The 22,370-nt window shown below is 30.7% G+C and overlaps 2 protein-coding genes and 1 non-coding gene across 8 annotated transcripts; 1 reads left to right on the forward strand and 2 right to left on the reverse strand.

The window, feature by feature from the left end:
* Positions 1-482: 482 nt before the first annotated feature.
* On the reverse strand, positions 483-556 carry TRNAV-AAC. Its single transcript has one exon. It is a non-coding gene; the product is annotated as a tRNA-Val (tRNA).
* A 4,533-nt stretch (positions 557-5,089) lies between these two features.
* On the forward strand, positions 5,090-14,500 carry LOC113857959. Of its 6 annotated transcripts, none has more exons than XM_027490314.1 (9): positions 5,090-5,570; positions 6,119-6,277; positions 6,963-7,046; positions 7,771-7,869; positions 8,593-8,685; positions 8,764-8,907; positions 13,216-13,323; positions 13,986-14,037; positions 14,137-14,500. In XM_027490314.1, exons 1-9 carry the CDS (start codon positions 5,247-5,249, stop codon positions 14,166-14,168), a joined length of 1,095 nt encoding a protein of 364 aa, XP_027346115.1. In that variant the 5' UTR covers positions 5,090-5,246; the 3' UTR covers positions 14,169-14,500. The 6 variants fall into 6 exon arrangements, 5 of the variants coding, with proteins under 5 accessions (XP_027346115.1, XP_027346113.1, XP_027346116.1 ...); XM_027490312.1 differs by having other exon boundaries at positions 5,129-5,570; positions 7,768-7,869; positions 14,137-14,359; XM_027490315.1 differs by having other exon boundaries at positions 5,129-5,570; positions 7,768-7,869; positions 8,596-8,685; positions 14,137-14,359.
* Positions 14,501-14,614: 114 nt separating this feature from the next.
* Positions 14,615-16,714, reverse strand: LOC113857961 (protein PLASTID REDOX INSENSITIVE 2, chloroplastic-like). The gene is made up of 3 exons (XM_027490317.1): positions 16,357-16,714; positions 16,178-16,273; positions 14,615-15,316 (listed from the first exon to the last, which is right to left on the reverse strand). The coding sequence occupies exons 1-3, from the start codon at positions 16,618-16,620 to the stop codon at positions 15,119-15,121; spliced, it is 558 nt and encodes a 185-aa protein (XP_027346118.1). The 5' UTR covers positions 16,621-16,714; the 3' UTR covers positions 14,615-15,118.
* Between the last annotated feature and the right edge of the window lie 5,656 nt (positions 16,715-22,370).

Genomic DNA, 22,370 nt, shown 5'->3' on the forward strand with positions numbered 1-22,370 from the left:
AAAATTTATATACCGTATCCAATCATAGAAAATAGTAGGAGAATAGGCATGTGAAAGGGAAACTAGGCCTGTAGATGGTGGGTATTGGCAGCACTGAGACATTTGTTGAAATCAAGATCTATATAATTTCTTAGTTGATTAAGGGTAGCGTGGAATGATTGTGCTGGCATTGGTGAAACAATTCATGGTGGTTTGTAGTTGGTCCGGCTGCAAAAAGTTCAGGGTGCTACTAGTGCTGGTTTGGGGTTAGGCTTGTCTACTTCTATATATGACCAGCCCATGATGCACATGCGTGTGGAATATGATGGTCCAGTCCACATTTGGAATGAATGCTATAATGGGCTTCAAGGGACAACCCAGTACTTGAAAATTTGCTATAGTTTCCACTTGCATCTTGTCACGTGTAAGAAAGAGAATCCAACAACGTCCTTGAATCGAGACCCAAAAACTGAAAGCCATTAAAATTAATGACTACATGAAAATGGCGTCGCCCGGACTCGAACCGGAGACCTTCAGTGTGTTAGACTGACGTGATAACCAACTACACCACGACACCATTGCATGTTTGGAAATTTGTATTTGAATTATTTAATCTTTTTTTGGATGGATTAGATAATGATAATGTGTTGAATCGAGTAGTCAATCAAAAATAATTTGAGCAATTAAAAAACGTTTTTATGAAAATTTGAAAATCTTGGATGGTGATTTAATATTAAAATACATAAAACAATGTAAAATAAGATATTTTTCTTTTTGTTTTAAAACATTGTTTTATAAAACCTTTTGGTTATAAGAATGAACAAAGTTAAAGGATTATTTTGTTATAAAAAATTAACTTAGAGGAAATTAAAGGGTTAAAGTGAAATTTAAATTAAATTAATAAAAATTAAAGAATAAAACAAAATTTTATTTAAATCGAGAAAAAAATATTATAATTTAGTCTACAAATATTATTCCACTTCGAAAAACTAACATACGTGCAAAAATATGGAACTGGTGAAATTTTTATAAACAGACAGCGACTTCAGTCTTCACTGTATATTATGTTAAATTGTTTTAGTTAAAATAATTTATAATCATCCATATTTATTTTATTAATGTACCGGTGCATTCATGAGATGAAAAATATAAATTAAACTTTTAATTACATTTAAATATATAATATATAAGATTGTAATAAAATGTTAATATTCATTTCATAGGATGAAATATTTGATAATAAAATTATTAAAAAAATAAAGTTTACCTATGATTTAAATATTCATCTCGTAATTTAAATAATTTTATCCTTAATTGGAGTATCTTAGCATTTTACACATTAATTTTAATATAAGAAACTAATTTTTTTTCAAAATACAACAACTAAGTTTAAGGGGCTTGTTAGTTGATTCAATTTTAAAGGTTAAAAATTTTATTTTTTATCTCTTTTTTTTATAAGCTAGTTTCGTTTTATCCATTAAGTTTTGTCTGAGGAAGAATAAAGGAAAAATTTTGAAAGGCAGAGAAAGAATAAAAAAGAGAGGTTAATAATAATATACAACCTTTTAAATTAAAAAAAATTACAAATATGATATTAGAAGATGGTTGAAGAATACTATCTCATTTTCATCTTTTTTTTTTTTAATATAGTTAAATATCAAATAAGTCTTTCTTTTTTCTTCTAAATAAAGCCTAAATAATTGTTAGGAAGGGAGTTTTTAGAAAGAGAAAAAAAAGGATGACGTATTTGTTTAATTTTAAATCAGAAGAATTACATATTATTTATGATAATAAATGTAAATTAATATATTAAATTTATGTTAATATATCACTTTATATCTTTTATTTTAAAATTATTAATTTAATTATTTTTAATAAAAATATTTATCTTTCCTCTAAAATATTCTTGTGCATTGAAACTCTAAAAAAAAGGTAATTGGTAAACCCACATTTCCTTTTCACATGACTCTTGCTCCCTAACATTCCATTTCAACTTCAATCATTCTGTCAATCTTGTTTGGTATTTTCCTTTTAAAACAATATGAATACAATAAACTAGTTACAATTTAAGAAACAGAAAAATTGAAAATACATATCACTTTTATTATTGTTTTCATCTTATGTTGTATTATTTTGTTATTCATTGCATTTATTTTATATTGTTCTGCATCATTAGCATTGTTTTATATTTTATCTCTTATATTAATTTTTTCAATTGATAAAAACAAATAAATTTATTGTTAATAGTATGATGTATAATTTTATTTTCTTTCTAAGCTTAATCAAAGATTTAAAAATCAATAACTAATTAAACTAATACTTTAACCGAGTCAATAATTAGTCTAAGTTTTATGATACTGTACAAATATATATATATATATATATAATATTTAATATTCATTTTAAAGTAAAAGAAAATCATTTAATAAAGTGCATTAATAAATATCATGTGTTGTTGTATTAAGGTCTTAATTTATGAATGCGATGAACGTAATATAAAATATTTCATTTGTAATATAAAATAAATTACATTAAATTAAAATATATAGATATTTGAAAATTTTAATTTTATTAAAATTCAAAAATAGTTTAATTGATAAAATGTTACTTTCATGATGATTTTAAAATATGCTTGAAGAATCCTCATCTTAGACTCTAATTTGTAGTTGAAGGAAATTAATTTATTTTCTATCAAGCGGCAAGATTCTTATAAAAATTAAAGAAAATAAGTTTGAGAGATATGATTTATTAGTTTTTATATCAAATCAAGTTTTTTTCTCAATTAATTATTAAATAAAAATTATTTTAATTAATAATAAAGACAATGATAAGTTTGATGAGATATTTTTAAGTGTTAAAAATACATTCTTTAACACACTTCCTATTATACTTAGTATTATTGATTGAAAAGTTTAAAATTTACAAAATTATAAATGAATGTCGTTGAATTAGAAATGAGACAAATATAATTTTATAAATTTTAATAAAATTTCAATAAATAATAAAAAGTATATTAAAAAAATATATTACTAACATTTTTATTTGAACACATCTCCATCATACTTATTATTGATAAAAAAAATTATATGTTAATTAAAATAAATTAAATTAAAAAAATTATTGATTCAATAACCAATCAAAGAAAAAATGATTTACTATAAAAATTCATCAAAAAGTATCTTAAAAAACTAATGATACATGATTGCATGAGATAGAAAATATCATGGAGGTTATATATATATATATATATTTTCGTTTATAAAGTATATTTTTCACTTAACAGAGAAGATGCTAATTTCTCTACCCACAAGTTAGATGCTAACGTGAGGACTCTTCTCAAAGCATTTTTTTTTTCATACACTTAAATCTTAGACTGGACTCAAGAGCCCATATTTGAGAACATCATAACTTTTCTTTTCCCCTGAAAAAGACTATTCTGTGTAAAAAAAAGAGGTTTGAATTTTTTTAAAAGATTTGAAAAGTCTTTACACATAAAATGGGGAGTTTCTTTCTACACCTTTTTTTTTCTTCTTATAATGACCTTAACAATAATTATTTTTTTTTCTATTTTTGTAATATATTTTTTTTTTAAATTTCACTATTTGTCTTTAAATCCATTTCATTTTTGTTCTTAATTGTTTCAAATTTTGTTATTCTTCCATCACCACATTCTTCAAATGCATTTCAAGCATGTTACTTTTAGGCTTTGTTTGGAAGTTTGGAGGGAGAGAAAGGGGAAGGGTTTGAAGGGAGAAGAAGAGGAAGGGAAGGGAAAGGGAAGGAGTTTAAACCCCTCCCTTATTTGAATATTTAATATTGAAAAGGAAGAGTGACACAAGATTTAATTATATAAATAATTTAAAAATTAATATTTTTATTTTATAATTTTTTTAAAAAAATTTATCACTTAAAAAACTAACATATTTAAAAAAAATTAAAATTTTATTTGTGAAATAGTATAAAAAGAGTGGGAGAGAGAAAACTCCTAAAATGAGAGAACTCAAAAAACAAGCTTTTGAAGGGTTTAGAAAATCTCCCAAAACCTTACCCCCTCTAGTTAAGCAACTCCAAAATAATAATTAATTCCTCATAACCCTTCTCCTCTCTTCCTAAACATAACTCCTAAACATAATTAGGATTGTTCTAATTTGGGAGTTTTTTTAAACTCATAACCCTTATTTTTTAAGTTCTCCATTTTGGAGTTTTCTTTCTCCTACTCTCTAGTATTCTTTTATAAATTGAATTCTATTTTTTTAAAAAAATGTTAATTTTTCAAGTGATAATTTTTTTAAAATATTTATAAAAATTTAAAATAAAAATTTCAAAATTATTAATTTTTATAAAAAAATATTATTTTTTATTTTTTGTAAAAATAAAAAATAAAATATCATTTATATAATTAAACTCCTCATCATCCTCTTTTTTCAATATTAAACATTCAAATAAGGGAGAGGTTTAACTTCCTTTCCCATCTCTTCCCTCCTTCTTCTTCTTTTAAATTCTCAAACAAAGCTTTAAAGTAAGTCTTTTATTTTGAATGTATCATATAAAACTTGATTTATAGTAAAAAAAATAGAATTTTCATTCCTCCAAAAATAAATTTTTTAAATTAAGATTTTACACTTCTAAAAATAAATTTTTAGAATTAAGTTTTTATAATTTCAAAAATAAATTTATAGAATTTGAAATTTTCAATTTCAAAAATAATCTTCTAAGAATTAAGATTTTACATTTTAAAATTAATACATGAAGTTATTAATAAATTTTAAAAATAAATTTTTAAATTTAGAATTCTACACTTTCCAAAATTAATTTGTAAAAGTGCAAAATTTATTTTTAGAATTGTAGAATCTTAATTTTGAAAATTAATTTCAAAAAATTTGAAAATTTAATTTTGAAAACTTGTTTAAGAATTTTTTATTATTATAAATATTATATTTAAAAAATTATAATTTTTTTAGTAGGAATGTGAAAAAAAAGTTGCAAAAGTAAACCCGGAAATATTAACTAGAGCCCAATTTTAAATCAGCCCAATATTATTAAAGCGGGCTAAAATTAAAAAGAAAGGGCTTCAAAAAAATGAACCAGACCCGAGTAACGCTGGATAGCCTTGCCCTGCTTCGTCTTTTACTCTCTTAAGTCTCAACTCTTCACGTCGCAAAAGTTACTTCATTTTCCCACTTAATCGCCGATTCCACCATGCATTTTCCCTCCCTTTCTCAGCAACGAAACAGGACCTGAGTCAACCTGGAGAACTCTTCTCTGACATGAACTGCTTGTCGCAACTGTCATCGTACACTGCTGCCATTGTCGGAAGCACCTCTCGATTCATCGCGAACCGTTCACTTCATCGATGCTCGTTCCCGATAATATCAGAGCATCGTGCCATTAGGTCTTTCCAATCAGAATTCGTGCTCGCTACACGCTGCTATTCCACAAAAAAGGGACGTAGCAAAAGTGGTTCTTCTCGGTTGCAGAAGGTGGAGCCTGAACCGGTTATGGAGAAGGACGCTTTCTATGTGGTGCGAAAAGGGGACGTTGTCGGAATCTATAGTAGTCTGAGTGATTCTCAAGCTCAAGTTGGATCTTCTGTAATTTCCCTTCGGAACCACCATTATATATATTTTTTTTCCTATTTTTTTTAATCTTGTTGATAAATGTTAAGAGTTTTTAGCATGTTTAAGCAATTTCTACTGTTTTAAATTTTTATTAGATAGCGAAATTAAAAAGTGAGAAAAATGTTTAATTGAAACTGTAGAGTGATCTTTGTGAGCATGATTTTTCCATTTTAGTATTCAAAATTCAAATTACTCTTCTTTTCAGGATACATTTGGAAACACAACTTGATTAAGCCTTTATTTAATAAGCTGAAAAGAGCTTATTTTTATAAGCTATATAAAATAGTTCATTGAAATAAACTTAAAAGAACTTCTGAGAGTTATAAGCTATTTCTATATGCTCTCCATAAGTTCTTCCAAATGGGACCTTATGCTGTAACTGTCTTGCTTCATTCCAATGGGTGATTATTATCTGCTTGATTGGATATAGTAGCTATATGTGTAGCTGTTGAGAACGTTATGGTATTGATTTTTCTGTTACAGTAGGATAAATAAATGATTCCTTTGGTGTCACTTGGTAGGTATGTGATCCTCCTGTTAGTGTATACAAGGGATATTCATTGTCAAAGGACACTGAGGACTATCTTGTCTCGCACGGACTGAAGAATGCTTTATACACAATTAGAGCTGCTGATTTGAAAGAGGATCTGTTTGGCATGCTTGTTCCTTGCCCTTTCCTGGTAAATAACTGTTGCAATGCATTTAATTTTCCCTTTTTTTTATGAGTGCATCATCTATTGAGAATTAGGATGGGAAATGGTTACCAGTAGCGGAGTTGATGACATTCAATTATCTGACAAAAGTGATATCAACTTTTGTTGGTGCTGTTTTTCCTTATTTATAATCTATAATAAGTTCATTTCATGTACTTGATTTACAAGTTTTCCTTAACTGTGAGTTGAACACACTACTAATTCTCAATGCAGGGAAATTTGTTTGAATTGATAGTAGAATGTGCTCTCAGATAATGTAAATATCTTTGACATTTACATTAGTAGGGCTTTAGTGATTGACAGGAGTAGTTCCTCTTTCACTTCAATTTTTTACCAAGAAATTTATGTATAGAATCCTTCAAACACAGTCTAATGCATGTCAATTTCATTACTTGGTTCTGTTCCTTCTTGATTATGAATCTATATATAAACCAATTTTTGGTTATACTATAAAGAACTAGGTAGTAGGTGGTTAGTATTTTGTACTAAAACAGTTTTTCTGATAAAGATAGTATTCTATATGTATAGCTGGCACATTTCTGTTCCCTTGACTTATGCTTTATCCCTAGATAACCTCTAAATAGTAAATACCCTTTAAAACAGTGATGTTTGTTACTCAAGCAAATCAGAAGATTTGTTATGTATGTTTCAGGATCCTTTTTCTACCGAAGAGGGCACATCAAAGAACGATGTATCTAAAAAGAGGTCTGCGGGAGTGCTTGCACAAGATAATGTGGTAAGTTTGGCATAATTTGGAAATACATCATGCTTATGAGGAAGGCAAAGATTCACGGATTTTATATATGTTAGTGTTCACTAAGATGTTAATGTTCTATTTGACAGTTGTTTTATAAATTATGAGTTTTTTTATCATTTTCATTTGGGAAAAATATGTAACATCCTTATAATTTTAGATACCTGAGATGTAATATGCTTATGACTTATGAACCTCCTCCCATGTCTGATATCTCTATATTGTATTTGTTCAAATGTATTCCTAACTTTATGATGTATTTCATTGCATCGGTTGCATAGCATAGAATCTTATTGTGGTTCTGAAGCAATATATACACATGTAACAACTATGTGATAATAAAGAGTCCAAATGTGATTGATAGTGCTGTGTATGTCAGGAAATGTTTAACTTATTAATTGGCTTGAGTCAATGCTTGGTAATAAATAATAAAAGTATTATGGATATGGGACTCTATCTTCTGCATCAGATAGTACACTCAACAGTTTCAGTAAAGAAACCTCAATCATAGGGTGAAAAATCAATCTTGAGAAAATGTTGTAGATTCCAGTTGCTTTTCCTTCTGTGCTTCTTCAGTGAGTTGTATGTCAATGTCATCCTTTCTTCATCTGTTGATTCTTCCTAATTGGCTGCACTATCCAAACTTGTTTTTAACTTTTTACTGATCATTTAATATATTTGAGATATTTCTTTATTTTCTTGGCAGGAAGCAAGTATTCTGACATCCCTCTCTGAAGATCCCTTGAGAAAGCTAGTGAAGTTAGATCATGGTGCTGTGGCCAAAGCACCTTCATCACATGAAACTGTAAGTGGACACTCTACTGATGCCCACGTATGCGAAAATATTTTGCTTACACAAACCTTATTTCAACCAAAATTGTTGCTGCATCAGCTCAATATGCAGGCTTTATGATTTAACCATAAATATTTTTATCAGTAAACTAATAGGTAACAGTCAGGGGCAAACACATTATTTATAGCTTTCTAACTGAAAAGTCAAGTTTTATGTGATGCTCTCATGGAGGTGCTACCATCAGGACTACTTGGGTCCTGTCTTTGCACCTTGAGGATGTTGAGTGAAGTATTGGCTAAAATGCAGAACGAGAAAATGTGAAAGGGAAATGCCAATTCATATGAACTTTGTATATTTTGAAGAACATGGCCTGATTTTTGCCAAACTACATAATTATCTTTTATTCTTTAAGTTATAATTTGTCCACTACATCCATGTCTTTGTCATGGATTGTATGGAAACATTTTGGTATAATGTAACAATGCTCTTGCAGAAAACCACCATGCAGTTTGAAGCTTAGCAACTTGACACCCTAAACTTATAAACTGTGCAGATTAGTCTAAATTTAAACTCCTGTTTATCTGCAGAAAAACCTTGTGGGGAGCCAATCCTTGTTGATTATTTTTAAATGAGATATTCTGATTAATTATTTACAAGTCATCTGCATATTTGATGTTTTTAGATCTCTTATATACTAATAAAATCTAGTCCTCATAGTCATCTATCCTTGTGCAGCGGACTTGTATTCTTGAGTTTGATGGTGCATCAAAAGGAAATCCTGGAAAAGCTGGTGCCGGGGCTATTCTGCGAGCTAATGATGGAAGTTTGGTATACATTTGATGTTTCTGTATCTACGCATCATTGGCATACAACTATTTCATTTCTTTAACTATTATTTCTTAAAAGGTTTGTAGGTTGCGTGAAGGTGTGGGTGTAGCAACAAACAATGCTGCAGAATATCGTGCAATGATATTGGGAATGAAATATGCTCTTAAAAAGGGGTTTACTGGTATTCATATCCAAGGTGATTCCAAACTTGTTTGCATGCAGGTTGGCCGATTTATATTCTTGTCTCTGTTAATTTATTCTAACATGATTAAATGCTTAAAAAAATCTCCAGTTATCTGCCCCTCTGCTTATACTTTATATTTGTTATGTCTTCAGATTTTGCACCAAAGTGTTTTTTTAAGACTCTTTGCATTGAACATATTCTTGAATATATGTAAAATAAAACTGGTCTTGTAATAAACTTAATTCATTGGAACTTTGCCTCCTTGCCAATTGCCTAGCAGCATTTGATGTCTGGTTTAATTCCCATTGAGTCTCAGCACTCAGTCTGAGCTACCTCTTTCCATCCCGTCACCAGTTTCTAGGACCTCCTTTGTGTAAAAGGAAAATTTGCACGTCTCAGCAATTAACTCTGCCTGCACTGTCAAGTCATGCTTGTCTTATAGCCTTTAAAATTTAAAGGCCTTGTAAACTTGGTATGCTTGTGTCTTAAGTTCTTAACAAATTGTAGGACATGAATGCATGATGCATTGCCAGATTGTTAAAGAGAGAATTGAATAGGGAAAAGAAACAGCATATAGTAACACCAAATCTTTGATTGTCCATATTCGGAAGTTGACTGTCTATTCTACACTACTGAGGGACCTATCATATGCATTTTCATTGAGACAAAAGTTGGTAATTTTATTGCAGTGATCAAAATCTAAGGTTCCTCACTCTTCTTAACACTCACTAAACAAGAAAATTAAGGTAGAACACTGCAGAACTTTGATAGACTGCTTCCTCACTGCCCTAAGACCCAATTCCCTGCTGAATAACTTCCACTTCCCTTACTCTGCACTCGTCATTTTCCCCCCTCTCAAACCTGTCTGAATTCTCCATCTCACACATTGGAGGCAGACTGTTATGCTGCCTGGTCATTAGGTTGAATATTTCCAATCCTAGCCTATGTACCCTTGCCCCTCTCTCTCCCCCCCCCCCCCCCCCCACACACACACACACACAAAAAGAAGAAAAAAAAATGATTCACCTTGTTCGCAGGGTTAGATGAGTGTCCTGATAGCTGCTTGAAGGGTCTTCCTACAGTGTCCCAGTGCTTGAAAATTGAAACCTGATATCCGGGCTCCATTCGCTAAAACCCACTTTTGCACTGTCAGCTCCCACTCTGCATTTCTTGCATCGTACAGCAATAGCTCCCAGTAATCAGAAGAAGTTGGGTGAATGCGAACCACATGAATCGGCAAGAAACCATATGCATTGTCTTGGAACTTAGTACCAAAGATTTGGCCATTGATGAAGCTAATTTGAAATTTTACATCAACATGAGCTGTCTACTTCTCTGGAACATGGCGTCCATCTAGGAATTATGACTAACCTCTAAATTGACCAATCAAAGAAGCACCGGTTGATAAGTGTAGGATTTCTAAATTAAATCTACCGGAACAAGGCTGTTTGAAGAAATTGAAAATGAAAAGTGATGTGATAGTTCTTGTCATTTTCTTTACCTACTTTACTTTACCTTATCAGTTTCATTCTTGATCTTCACTGGGCCTATTTGTGAGGGAAAAATCATATAGTGACTAAGCTGTCAATCTATATTCTATGCATTCCTCATCTTTTTAGTGTATGTCCAAAATATCCTCAGTTAGCAATTTAATTGTAGCCATATTGTGCCTTGAACAAAATCAGCTCAGCATGCCTCTTTTTTGTTTGGTAAAACAAATATAATTACAGGACTGAGTTTGTTGTCTCCATAGATCCTTTTGTTCAGCAAAATTTGGGATCTAAATTAAATCTCGTTTTCATTCCTGGATAGGCCCATTATACAGCTCTAAATTTGATTCCACTTTCTGTTTCTGTAAAACCCATTTTCTGTGGCACTAAGTTTGGCTTGACCCTTGCTCAGCATCTGCTTGACCCCTGCTCAACCTGATTACCATTCCAGCCCCTCCTCTCTTTCTTATTCCGCCACCCAGACATGGCACTGGATGAGGCTGCATAGGTCTCATCCCAGCACCCTAGAGGATAGCCTTCCTCCTCGAAAATGATTCCTTCTATTTTTCATCTTGCTTTTCAATCACCTCATTCTAATCAATCTCCTATAGGTTGTCTTCCTCAATCTCTGAGACTGTGACTGTGTCAGACCCCAAGGAATCAGTTGATATATCTGTCATGGTCTTCTAACCAAAACATGGACCAATTACATACTGATATATCTGAATCATACTAAAGCTGGAAATGCTTTAGCAATGCGTGAACATGAACCTAGTCTCTTGACGGTTGCATGATATCCACCAAGCCTCCAGTTGAAAAAACAACCTTTGAGAGCCTTTATATCCCTTGGAGCCTCTCTGCCTCAAGTGTTCTTGTCACACTGAATGACTGAAGTACACCACCTTGATCAACTAGCTACACATTTCTTCATAAAATCATGAAATCGATCATCAATCTTCTTTATCATTCTTGTCTTCCTCATCCTTGATCAACCAGCAACACATTTTATCTTCACAAAACTATGGAATTGTCAATCTTCTCTATCAGTCTTGTCTTCCTCTTCCTCTTCCTCTTCCTCTTCCTCTTCCTTCCACCAATGCAGAAATGTCTTCGGATAATTTTCAAAAATTTCAACCTCTCAATGCTCTCCACCCTTGTTATCTTCAAATCCAGTAGCAAAGCTCCCTAGATCAGAGTGGTGATACCAATTTCAAGGAGCTAGTTCTTTTATTACAGAAGTTTGGGATAAGCCCCAATTAGAGATAGAATCAAAGGTTCCTCAGTTTCACACTCAAAAACCAAGAAAGTTAAAATAGAAACACTACAGAACTTTTAACAGTCTGCTTCCTTCCTGCCCCAATTCCTTAATAACTCCCCCGTTCCTTACACTTTGCTCCACTCACATTTATCCCCACTAACCCCCAGATGTATTCTCCTTCTCACACATTTCCCACTTCCCCGTAGTCATACTGTGATGCTGCATGCCATTAGCTTAAATATTTCCATCCTGTCCTTGTTGTACCCACAACCCAAACCACCACCTCCCTTTCTAGCCTTCCTCATCTCTCTCTCATTACCATGGGTGTATTGTATCCTCTTAGTATTAAAGCTCATAATATCAAATCCATAATGAAATACCAAAATTTATACCCATGTCTATATTTCTTGAGTTTAATTTAGAGGCATGCTTGGCTTGCTAGTTTTGATAAACCCAAATTTCATAGTAAGATGATTGTGACACTTTTTACTTCAATGTTAAGGTATTTTGGAACCAACATGACAAAAGTGATATGATATTTTTCATCTGCTGCTTCTGTATTCCAACAAAATACTTAAGTGAACACACATTTCTATATTGAGTTATCATTCAATAATAAATTTAAGGAATGAAAATAGGATAAGTTACAATGTTCCACTCTGTGGTGTGTCTCGACTTAAAATCTTGTTTCCTGCAACAACCACCAAGCCTTATCTTACTAGATGAGATTTACTACATTGATCACATGATGTTATTGAACTTGGTAAAAAATAAGATTCTTTAAGATATTATTTACTTTAAGATCCCTTTTAATAATTCTTTCCAATGTTATTCTAGGTCGCCTTCTATCTCCTTTTCACTGGACTACATATCATCCACTTTTTCTCACTCGTGCCTCTAACGACCTTATTTGCATGTGTTCAAACCTGTGTTTCATATCAGTCTCTTGTCTTGCAAACCTGTGATTCATACTATTATTAGTAATCTGATACTTGAAATCACTTACCTGGAGGCACTGACATGAGTACACTTTGAACACATTTTGTTATAGTTTGTGCCGTAGAGTAAGTGATCTTGTGAAGCCCCTGTTTAAGAAAAATGAAAATAGGGGAATGGAATAATCAAATAGGACGGTTCCGTAGCACTCCTTAAGTTCCTTTTTTAACTATTTAAGTTTTTATTACATTTCAATTTCCTTGATAAGAATTGGTGAAAGAAAAGAAAAAAGAATGAATCACTAAATCTGTGATTTGTATTGGTGATTCAGAATCACACAAATTTATGCATGTATTGCACAATTCAAAGCCACATGCAGTTCATCACATGATATGAGTCATTGGCTTGCTGACTCATACTTGATTGGGTAATTCTAACTCTGAATCATGCTATGCTAAGTTAACAACTATGAGTTTGGGGTAAATTGCATGACAGAAAACTGTAACTTAGCCTTGGAAATATCAACTAAGTACAGGAATAACATCTAATTCATCTATGTACCTTTTAGTTTCTATCCTGATTTCTTTTTCAAGTATTTGTCATTGATTTCAATTATTACAGTTTGTTTCTCTCCAATTTTCTTGTGCTAATGCATGAAACAGATTGATGGGTCTTGGAAGGTCAAGAATGAGAACTTGTCTACATTGTATAAGGCAGCAAAAGAACTCAAGGATAAATTTTTATCATTCCAGATTAGTCATGTTCTACGGGTAGGTATAGTTTTTGAGCTATTCATGTATATGGAATTATTTTGGGCTTAATCTTGCCTTAATCTTGTACACTATCCAAACTGCTGAAAATATGTGAAAAAGGTAATGCGTTCTGTAGCCTCTTACTAAAATATCAACAACGTGAAGGATCATTCTTGGCTCCTTTGTGGTTCAGAAACTTTGAACTGAATTCTATAAATGCATTATCTCCTTCCTGGTTCAGTATATATTTTTTAATGTTTATTTGTTGATGACTTGATGGGCATTATTTCCCACGCCCTAATTCTACTCCATAAACAGGCCTATAAACTCCCCATATTTAGAATTTAACTAATTTTATCAGTTTTTTTTTCCCTTTTAGGAATCAATTGTGTTATAAACCCCTTCTTTCCTTTGATAGATTTTGTGTGCAAGGATGAAAACCTTGTTTAAATCTTTTATCTGTTCAAGAACAAGATTCTTGATGCTGTTGTTTAAGCATTTCTTTGAATTTTTGGTTAACCTTTTAGGAATCATTTGTGTTATAAATCCTTTCTTCCTTTGAGATTTTGTGTAAAGATGAGAGCCTCCTTATTTAATTATTTATATCTGTTCAAAAACAAGACTCCTGATGCTGTTTTTAAGCGCTTCTTTTAACATAACTTTCTGTTTATATTGTGAAGAACTTCAACTCCGAGGCTGATGCCCAAGCAAATTTGGCCGTCAATCTTGCCGGTAAGGCTTTTGGAACCTAATATTGTTTTAGCTATAGTCTTGCATCGCTTCATCCGTGAATGCTTGTATTTAACTTTTCTAAGCTTTCTGAGTCTGCAGATGGACAAGTCCAGGAAGAGTGTGTAGATTAATTCATTCATGGCACCTGCTGGTTTGTTTTGGGTTTGTAGCAGAACACGCCCGCAATTTATAGATCAGTGACTGTGTTTATTGGTGACTCGATTAATTACGAATCAAATCCCAATAATATATTTTTTGAATTAGTCCTCAATGACGTCATTAGCATTTTGATGATGCTTTGTATAATGGACAGAGCAAATAATGAACGCCGGAGGTTTGTCTATCTCCTCAAACGGACGTTCAGATGATTATGATCGGATGGGCATTTTTCAATTGTGCTTTTGCCTCATGCTTTTCATGCAATCTAGAATATGCAATATAATTGTATCCTCAGCTGTTGCATTGGCATTAATTTTATACTTTATAGTGTTTATCTATGCTTTAAGCTCACCCTATGGAGATTTGAACTACAATAAGGAATGTTATTTGAAGACTGGTTTTGAGAGAGAATACTTGAACCTTTCAAAGATAGGAATTTTCATAAATTCTAACTAATAATTACAAATATTAGAGAGTACTTCTCAAAAATTATATTACTAGATAATGATTTGGAAACTCCCTTAGATGTACCAAACGCCATCAAGTTCTTTAAATATCTATGTACCTATATGCTAGATGTTATATTAACTTGACGTGATTAACCGGCATATGCCTTCTTATGTTTTAGCTGTAAATACTAATGCACTAGAAATATCACAGCAGTGGGTATAAAAACTTATTTTGAAAGAAAATATGATAAAATATGGAAATGGATTTTATGTAAAACAGAAAATACTAGTTAAAAGCCTTACCAAATGCCTAAAGCTCCATTTGCTTACAAATGACTACGTTTCTCTGTATAATTATCCTAACAATCATTCTAAACATAACTATCTACGTCTTTTATAGTCCATCTTAGAAGGCAATATCAAAACTGCTAAAATTTAGCTATTACACCATAAGTATCAGAGTTATTAGAGGACTATGAGTTGCTATCACCAGCAGTCCATTCTTTCCAATCCTTGTCAACATGATCTTGGGCCCACTTGATAGCAGCACGCGCAGCTTGTGGCCCACCAGGTAACCCCCGTTCATTTAGGGTATCAGCCATGTCAACGAAAGGAAGAACTAAGAGTGTACCAGGACCTCCATACTCGGAATGTAAGAAAGTGCTAAATATCTGTTCAATCAAATGTATAATCACAGAATTGACATGTTTTGCAAGACAATAAAAGTTGAAAGATAAATTCTAAAAGAACCCTTTCAATGACTAAAGTGAGTAAATAAAACTTCATCTTCCCTATCCTCTTTTCCTGATTGTACAAAATTCTCACATAGTCAGTCAACTTCCAAGATTCAAAGACTTTTATGCAAGATTTCAACTAGAGTATGCAGAGTTTTACAATCTGATAAAGCAAATGGATGAAATACGTGCAAGCTGCAAATTTTGCTAACTAAACTAGAACACAATAAACTCTATCCTATCCTCCATCTCATAATATTAGATATAAAGCCTTAGCAGCTGTTTCATTGGAAGAAATCTATCATAGATTTTTCTAACATACACCGAACTCTTCCAAATTCACATGCTGAGATCAACCTGAAGGCTATAGTTCTAATCACTCATCACTGTAAAATTTCAGAGAAAACCACAAACTAAACCTGCAAACACATCCCTGGAGGAGTGATTCATGATTAACTTCTCCAATAAAGGCAAACATATGCAAAGCAGGGTGACACGGAATGCTTTTAAAGAGAGTTTAGCAAGCTGAGCAATCATACTGTTATGACCAATTAATCATCAAACTTATTCCCACTCCCTATCTCTGTCACATAGTGCGTTCGTATTATAGCTTAGTCATAGAAAGGAGACCCCTCAAATATGAATTCTTTTCCAAGACAGATATTAAGACATTACCAAATAAAACTTAAATGGAAACAATTTATAACTCAACAAAGAGTAAAATCCATAAACAAAAGAAACAAAATTGTGGGCAACCAAATTAGCAAAATGATAGGGAGCATGAAGCAGGAAACCAACCTCCGTGCAAACTCCTACAACTTCTTCAACTGATTCTCCATAAATATCTCTCTTTGAAAGCTTCTTGAGAAGGTGGCTTTTGAATTTTTCCGTCTCCTGAAACCGACGGAAAATAAATAAATAAAGTTAATTTTGATTTAATAAACTGATAGAACCCAAAAATGGTAGAGACAACTCACGGAATCTGCAAATTCGGGAATTGGGTCAGGAAATTTGTACTCAGCGGCTCTTGTAGTGAGGCGCTTAGTGGATGAAAATGGTAAAGTTGCGAACTTTCCGTTTACAGAAGGAGATAAGAAACGTTTGCATATGGTTGTGCTTGTGCTTAAGTTTGAGTGGCTTTGCGAGAAGCATAAGGAAGGGAATGAAGGCAGCAAAGAAATATGGGTGAAAGAGGAAGAAGAAGAAATGGCTAATGGTTGAAGATGCATAGTGGAAATCATACTCCAAACCGCCTTGTTCTTCTTTATCCCTTCCCTCTCCTGCTTCGCTCAGCTCAAATTTCTCACTCTTCTTCCTTTTTGGTTTTTGTAATGCACCCTCAAATAGGATTATTTTTTTTATATATCACTTTTAGTAATTATATATATATATATATCTATATATAAATATATATATATATATATATTTTAAAACATGGTGTTTTTTTTAAATTGCAGAAATATAAAATTTAAAAATTGCTAACGAAAACTTTTGATGTAATAAAAAATTCAGAAATAAAATTGAAAAAATGATAGTGTCGGAAATGTTAATGATATTTTTTTTAAAAAATATCAATAACAATCTTTAAAATAATAACTAAATATTAAAAAAGTATAAAAAAATAATCAAAGGTCATTGTTGACAATTTTTGGCCAAAAGTTACTAATGGTGATATTTAAAAAAAAAAATATTTTATAATTTTATAAAATAAATTTATATTTCTATAATTTCTACAAAAAGAACTATAAAAAATAGTTGTTCAAATATTTCATTGTTTTATCTTTTTATTTATATATATAATTTTGAATTTTCACTTTGTTGAGTTCATCTAATAATAATTATTAGGAATTATTTTTTGCAATAAATTTTTTAACATTTATAATTTAATTTTTAAAAATATAATAAACAAGACAAAACACTTTAATATTAAATTAATAAATATTAAATATTTTAATTCTTTATATTTTAAAGATATTACATTAGTCTTCTATTTTTATTTCTAATTATCATTTATCTTTTGAATTATATATTGTCAACATATAGTCACAAAATATTGGTTTAAGTTGCATTGACACAGGTATAACATATGTTAATTTTAAAAAATTAAAATATAATTTTTTTAAAAATTATATATATGAGATAAAATATTATATAAATAATAAAATCATAAATTCATTTATAATGCATAACTTAAACAAATTTGAAATTGTTATGAATGATAATAAAATGTTGGACGATAAAATATTAAATATTAAATTAAACTATGATAATCTCAATCTTATTATTTTTTGGCCGTTGTTGGTAAAAAGAATAATTATAAATCTAGTTTATTAAAAGAAAGAATAACAATTTTAAGGATTTTAGTTCCTTAAAATGAATCTCATTTTTTTCACTAATATTTTATTTTTTAAAACTTTATATTATTTTTATATTTTCTTGAAAGAAGAAGAATATTTGTATGAATAAAGACTAAATATTTAGTTCTCTTTGGATTTAGCCTTTTTTTTTTCAAAAAGTAGATAAAAGAATATGCATTCCAATTTCTTTTATAACAACAAGAAGAATATAATTGTGAAAGGAACTTCAAGGTGATGGATTGAAGTTTAGGAATTACAATTCCATACGTGATTTACTATTCCTTTGATGGCAAGGAATCAAGTTGACTAAGTTCTTCCGTGACACTTTAGAATTTAACAAACTTTACAATGGCTTCTAGCTTCTCCTTTGAATTTGTAAAGTAATTTCTCAAAGATTTTTTTCTTTCTATACAAATATCATTGTCCTTGCGTGGAGAAATTCAATTTAGAACTTCTTCAAATCATTGTTTACAATAATACATATTATAGAAATACATGAATCATAAGGTTAATTGAATGAAATTTGAAATAAAAAATGAAATAAATTAGACCTTCTCAATTGATTAAATTTACTTTTAGATTTAGTGAATGAGTCAAATAATAAAGTGGTGTGTAACTTTTAGTCTATCTATCAATTAAGATTTAGTATACCACTTCATAAAAAAATTAATGTTGAGTCAATTTCTTTTCTTTAGGTATGTATATTGCTACCTTGACTTACTTAATCATAGAGTTTCATTTTTCATAAATTATATGAGGCTTAACCAAAAGTTATTTATAATTGTTTCTTTTACAAATGTAGCTTTATGGACATCATGCTCTCTGTAGTAAAATCATTGTTCATTAATTACCATGGATTGAAGATCATGCTTAATGTTTCTTATTCTCTTTAACATCACAACAACAATTGAGGCAAATCCAATTTTAACAATAGTTAGTAATAGGGGTGTGCAACAAATTGACAACCGACCTAATCCATGAAAACCGAAGTAGAGTTTTTATATCTCGGATGAGTTAGTTCAAAATTAAAATTTAATGAGTCAAAAGTTCGGATATCTGCAGGTATAATTGGTCGGGTGCGGGTTTAAAATTGTGTATCCGACCCGACCGACTTATATTATTTGTTGTTAACTATTATACCCAGGCCTAATTCAACTTATACCTTTTACACGATTTGCTACCAAATTTTAGGATTCTATTGTTTCACTTTTTGTATTTTTTTCTCTTTTGTTTGTGTCGTTCCTCTTCTTCTTTGGGGTTTCTCATTTCAAAGTTTTTTTCTCACCATTTTTCTTATCTCATTCTTCATTCCTGTTAGCACTTGTTTGAACCATCTATCTTTGTAATAGGTTCTACCACTTGTCTTAGCTTGTCCATCTTGTTTGTTCAGAATCACGATCCCATTCCTTGCCAAGTCTTGGGTGCTTTATTTGGTTAAGCCATTTGTATGCAATGGCAGTTTCTAGCTCAGCAAGTATAACCGAAAAAGTTATGAAAACCACCTTTAAGTATTGAAATAATAAAAATATACAAACCGTAAAAATCCACCCGACCAAACCGCTTTTTTCTTTATCCGACACCCGAATCAATCCAATAAATTTATAATTACTTTCTGCCTAAAATATTTATATACTTAATTTAATTGGTTATGAGATTTTGAACCTGAAACCGACCTAACCCACTTGTTACCCACCCCTAGTTAGTAACTTCAAATGCACAAACTAATTATACATCACTAGCCTAATTAAATGGTTCATAAAGAAATTTTTAAATAATAAAGGCAGATCATCAACAATAGTAGAAATCTAATGACACCGTAAACAACCTCGTTGCTACTTGATATAATTTTTGGAGCACAAATATTTTTGAGTGCAAGGTCTAATGTGAGCACTATACAAGATGACCAACACATTATCTGTAGTTATTTGGACAACATTTCATGGTCCAACCTCATTAATGGATGACAAAATTATATTGGAAACATAATGCTTGTTCTTATATTCTCTAGACCCATCAACAACCTTCAAAAACATCAATCTTGAATTCAAAGCTGCCATGAAATTAATTAATGACTTTCTTTGTAGAATAGTCCAATCATTAGTAACTATACTCACACCTTTCTTCTAGGCAAGTATCTTTTATTTGATTGGAGCAACCATAATATGTTGACATTTTCTTTTTGGAATAATGTGGTTCTTATAACACTCTAACTTGGTGGAAGAAAACTTGAGATAGAGTATTTGTAGCATAAGTAAAACAAAATAAGGACTTTTAGCAACATTGAATTGAATGACAAACTGCCTGAATAAAATAGCCTAGCTATTTCACATGTTAAATGCTCCCTAACTTCATTATCAAAATGCCTTTTTCTAGGGGTTCTCCAATGTCTCTTCTTTTTTGCTCTTATCAATTGATGGATTTAAACTTGTAATTTTAATGGGTAAAAGAACTTGCATAGGACTTTAATTTTTCACTAACCTCTTTATCAAGTTGTGTCATCTTTGCAAGATATTAATTTAACACTTTTGAACAAGCAACAATCTCATTTCATTTTTCTCTCAACAAATGATATCTTACTCTAAAGTATAAACTTTTGTAAGTTTTTCATAATAATTACAGTGTCAACTTACATTTCCTCCTCTCTCTTTCTTATTTTGCAATACACTTACATCAACTTAAAGAGAATAATCACCTTCAACTTTTTCAAATGTATATTTAAAAGACAAAGATATAGCTAAATTGTTTGTTCTACTTCGACACCCAATGCTTGATTGATGTCAGTTTATAATACCCTAAAATTTTAAATTCGTACAATGTGTATTTCATTACTAATAATTTGAGATAAAATACGAACTTTGCGTATAAATGGATTTATTAGGATGAATCAATGGAAATTTCTTTAAGATATAATTATTTATATAAAATTTCCATAAAGTATAATATAAATGGTACGACAATGACAATAATTAATAACAAATATCACAAAGCATGATTTATTAATTTCATTATAACAAGTTAATAAATGTCACTCTATAAATGGGTTGATTGAAAAAAATTTTCATATACGTGCAATATTAATGGAACAACAATACTTTCAAAGGCTGTAATGAAATATAGTCAAATTTCTAATTTAAGAAACTGAACATGCATTCCTTATATCAAGTATAATAATTTACATATTATTTGTCACAATATATAGGATTTAAAATAATATTTACATTCCATAAACAAATTTAAGTCCTAGAGCAGTCTCAAACATAACCCAACACTAAAAATCAGTCCTATTCATCAACCTTGTGCCAGCTTTCTATCTTAGTCAAATCCTTCAAATCTAAATCATTATCTGATCCAAGGTAACGATCACCTGAATCAGTTGTGACCTCTATACTAGTAACGCGCTCAAAGGTCCATCTAGACAGTCTTTTGAGGTGGTCATGGTTGTGACAGGTAAACAAATAGGTGAGGGCTGCTGGAGTCCTAACAATACCTATATATATATATATATATATATATATATATAGTCTGATATATTCTATTCCTAGGAAAATCAAATGAAATACTACAAAAGAAATCCATTTCTAACATAACAAAAGTCCTAGGTTTATTTTCCACAAGAACAACAAATTTAAAGTAACGTAGTCTTTGATATTCATAAAATACATAATTTAACCTATTATGTACTGATCTATCTATTAATCTAACTCTTCCTTAAGGCTCCGTCATATTGATTTCCTGAAAATATTAGTAAGGATGAGTGTTTATTCTATCTTTTTCCAAACATTATATCACAAAATCATAATTTATAGTATAAATGCAACATATTCGTTTTCACACTTAATTCACATTGCAAACATATTCGCACACACACATCACTCACAATTCATTCTCCATTATCCGTTCTCTCATTTCAATACACACTCTCAGTGCACTGTGATCATAGATATCGATACTTCCAACATTTCTTGAGGTGTTACTCAACTAGGTAAATAGTCGTCGGTTACTCATGTACACAGATACAACATGTACAATAATCGAACCCCTTATCAAAGATATAGTCAGAAGTCTAGTCATTAAACGAGTGTGAGGCCATGTGACGCATTCGCTCTCAGAAAGAGTGTGTACACATACGCGAATGTCATTCACCACCCTACGTTTCACCCAGATTTTTATCGTCTCTAAACTCTATACCTCTAGTGTATCTCTATAACTATTCATACTAGATCCAATTCATATTCGACTCTTAAGTCATTCTCAGAGTTATTCTTTTTCCCATTCATAAAATCATGCTTAGTAAAGTACTTCCAGACTAATTCCACTTCAATTCATTCCACTCATATCCTTGTTAATGTAATTACAACTATTAAATCATTCAGGTCAAGATCATACTTTATCATATTATTTCATCCAGACTACATATTCCATAAAATCACATAATAATCACTCAACAAGTTTAATTATATTTCACATTAAGTACTCATCATATAATGCATATACCAATCATTTAGTCTAAACAACTAATCAATCTCAACAATCAAACAAACATCTTTTTATTCATTATTCACACAATAGATATCTCAACTACATATTCTCATAAAATGTTCATGCAACAGTGCTCTATGAGCACAAAATACATA

Source organism: Abrus precatorius, unplaced genomic scaffold (assembly GCF_003935025.1).
Source record: "Abrus precatorius isolate BTA unplaced genomic scaffold, Abrus_2018 Scaffold2, whole genome shotgun sequence".
NCBI lineage: Eukaryota > Viridiplantae > Streptophyta > Magnoliopsida > Fabales > Fabaceae > Abrus > Abrus precatorius.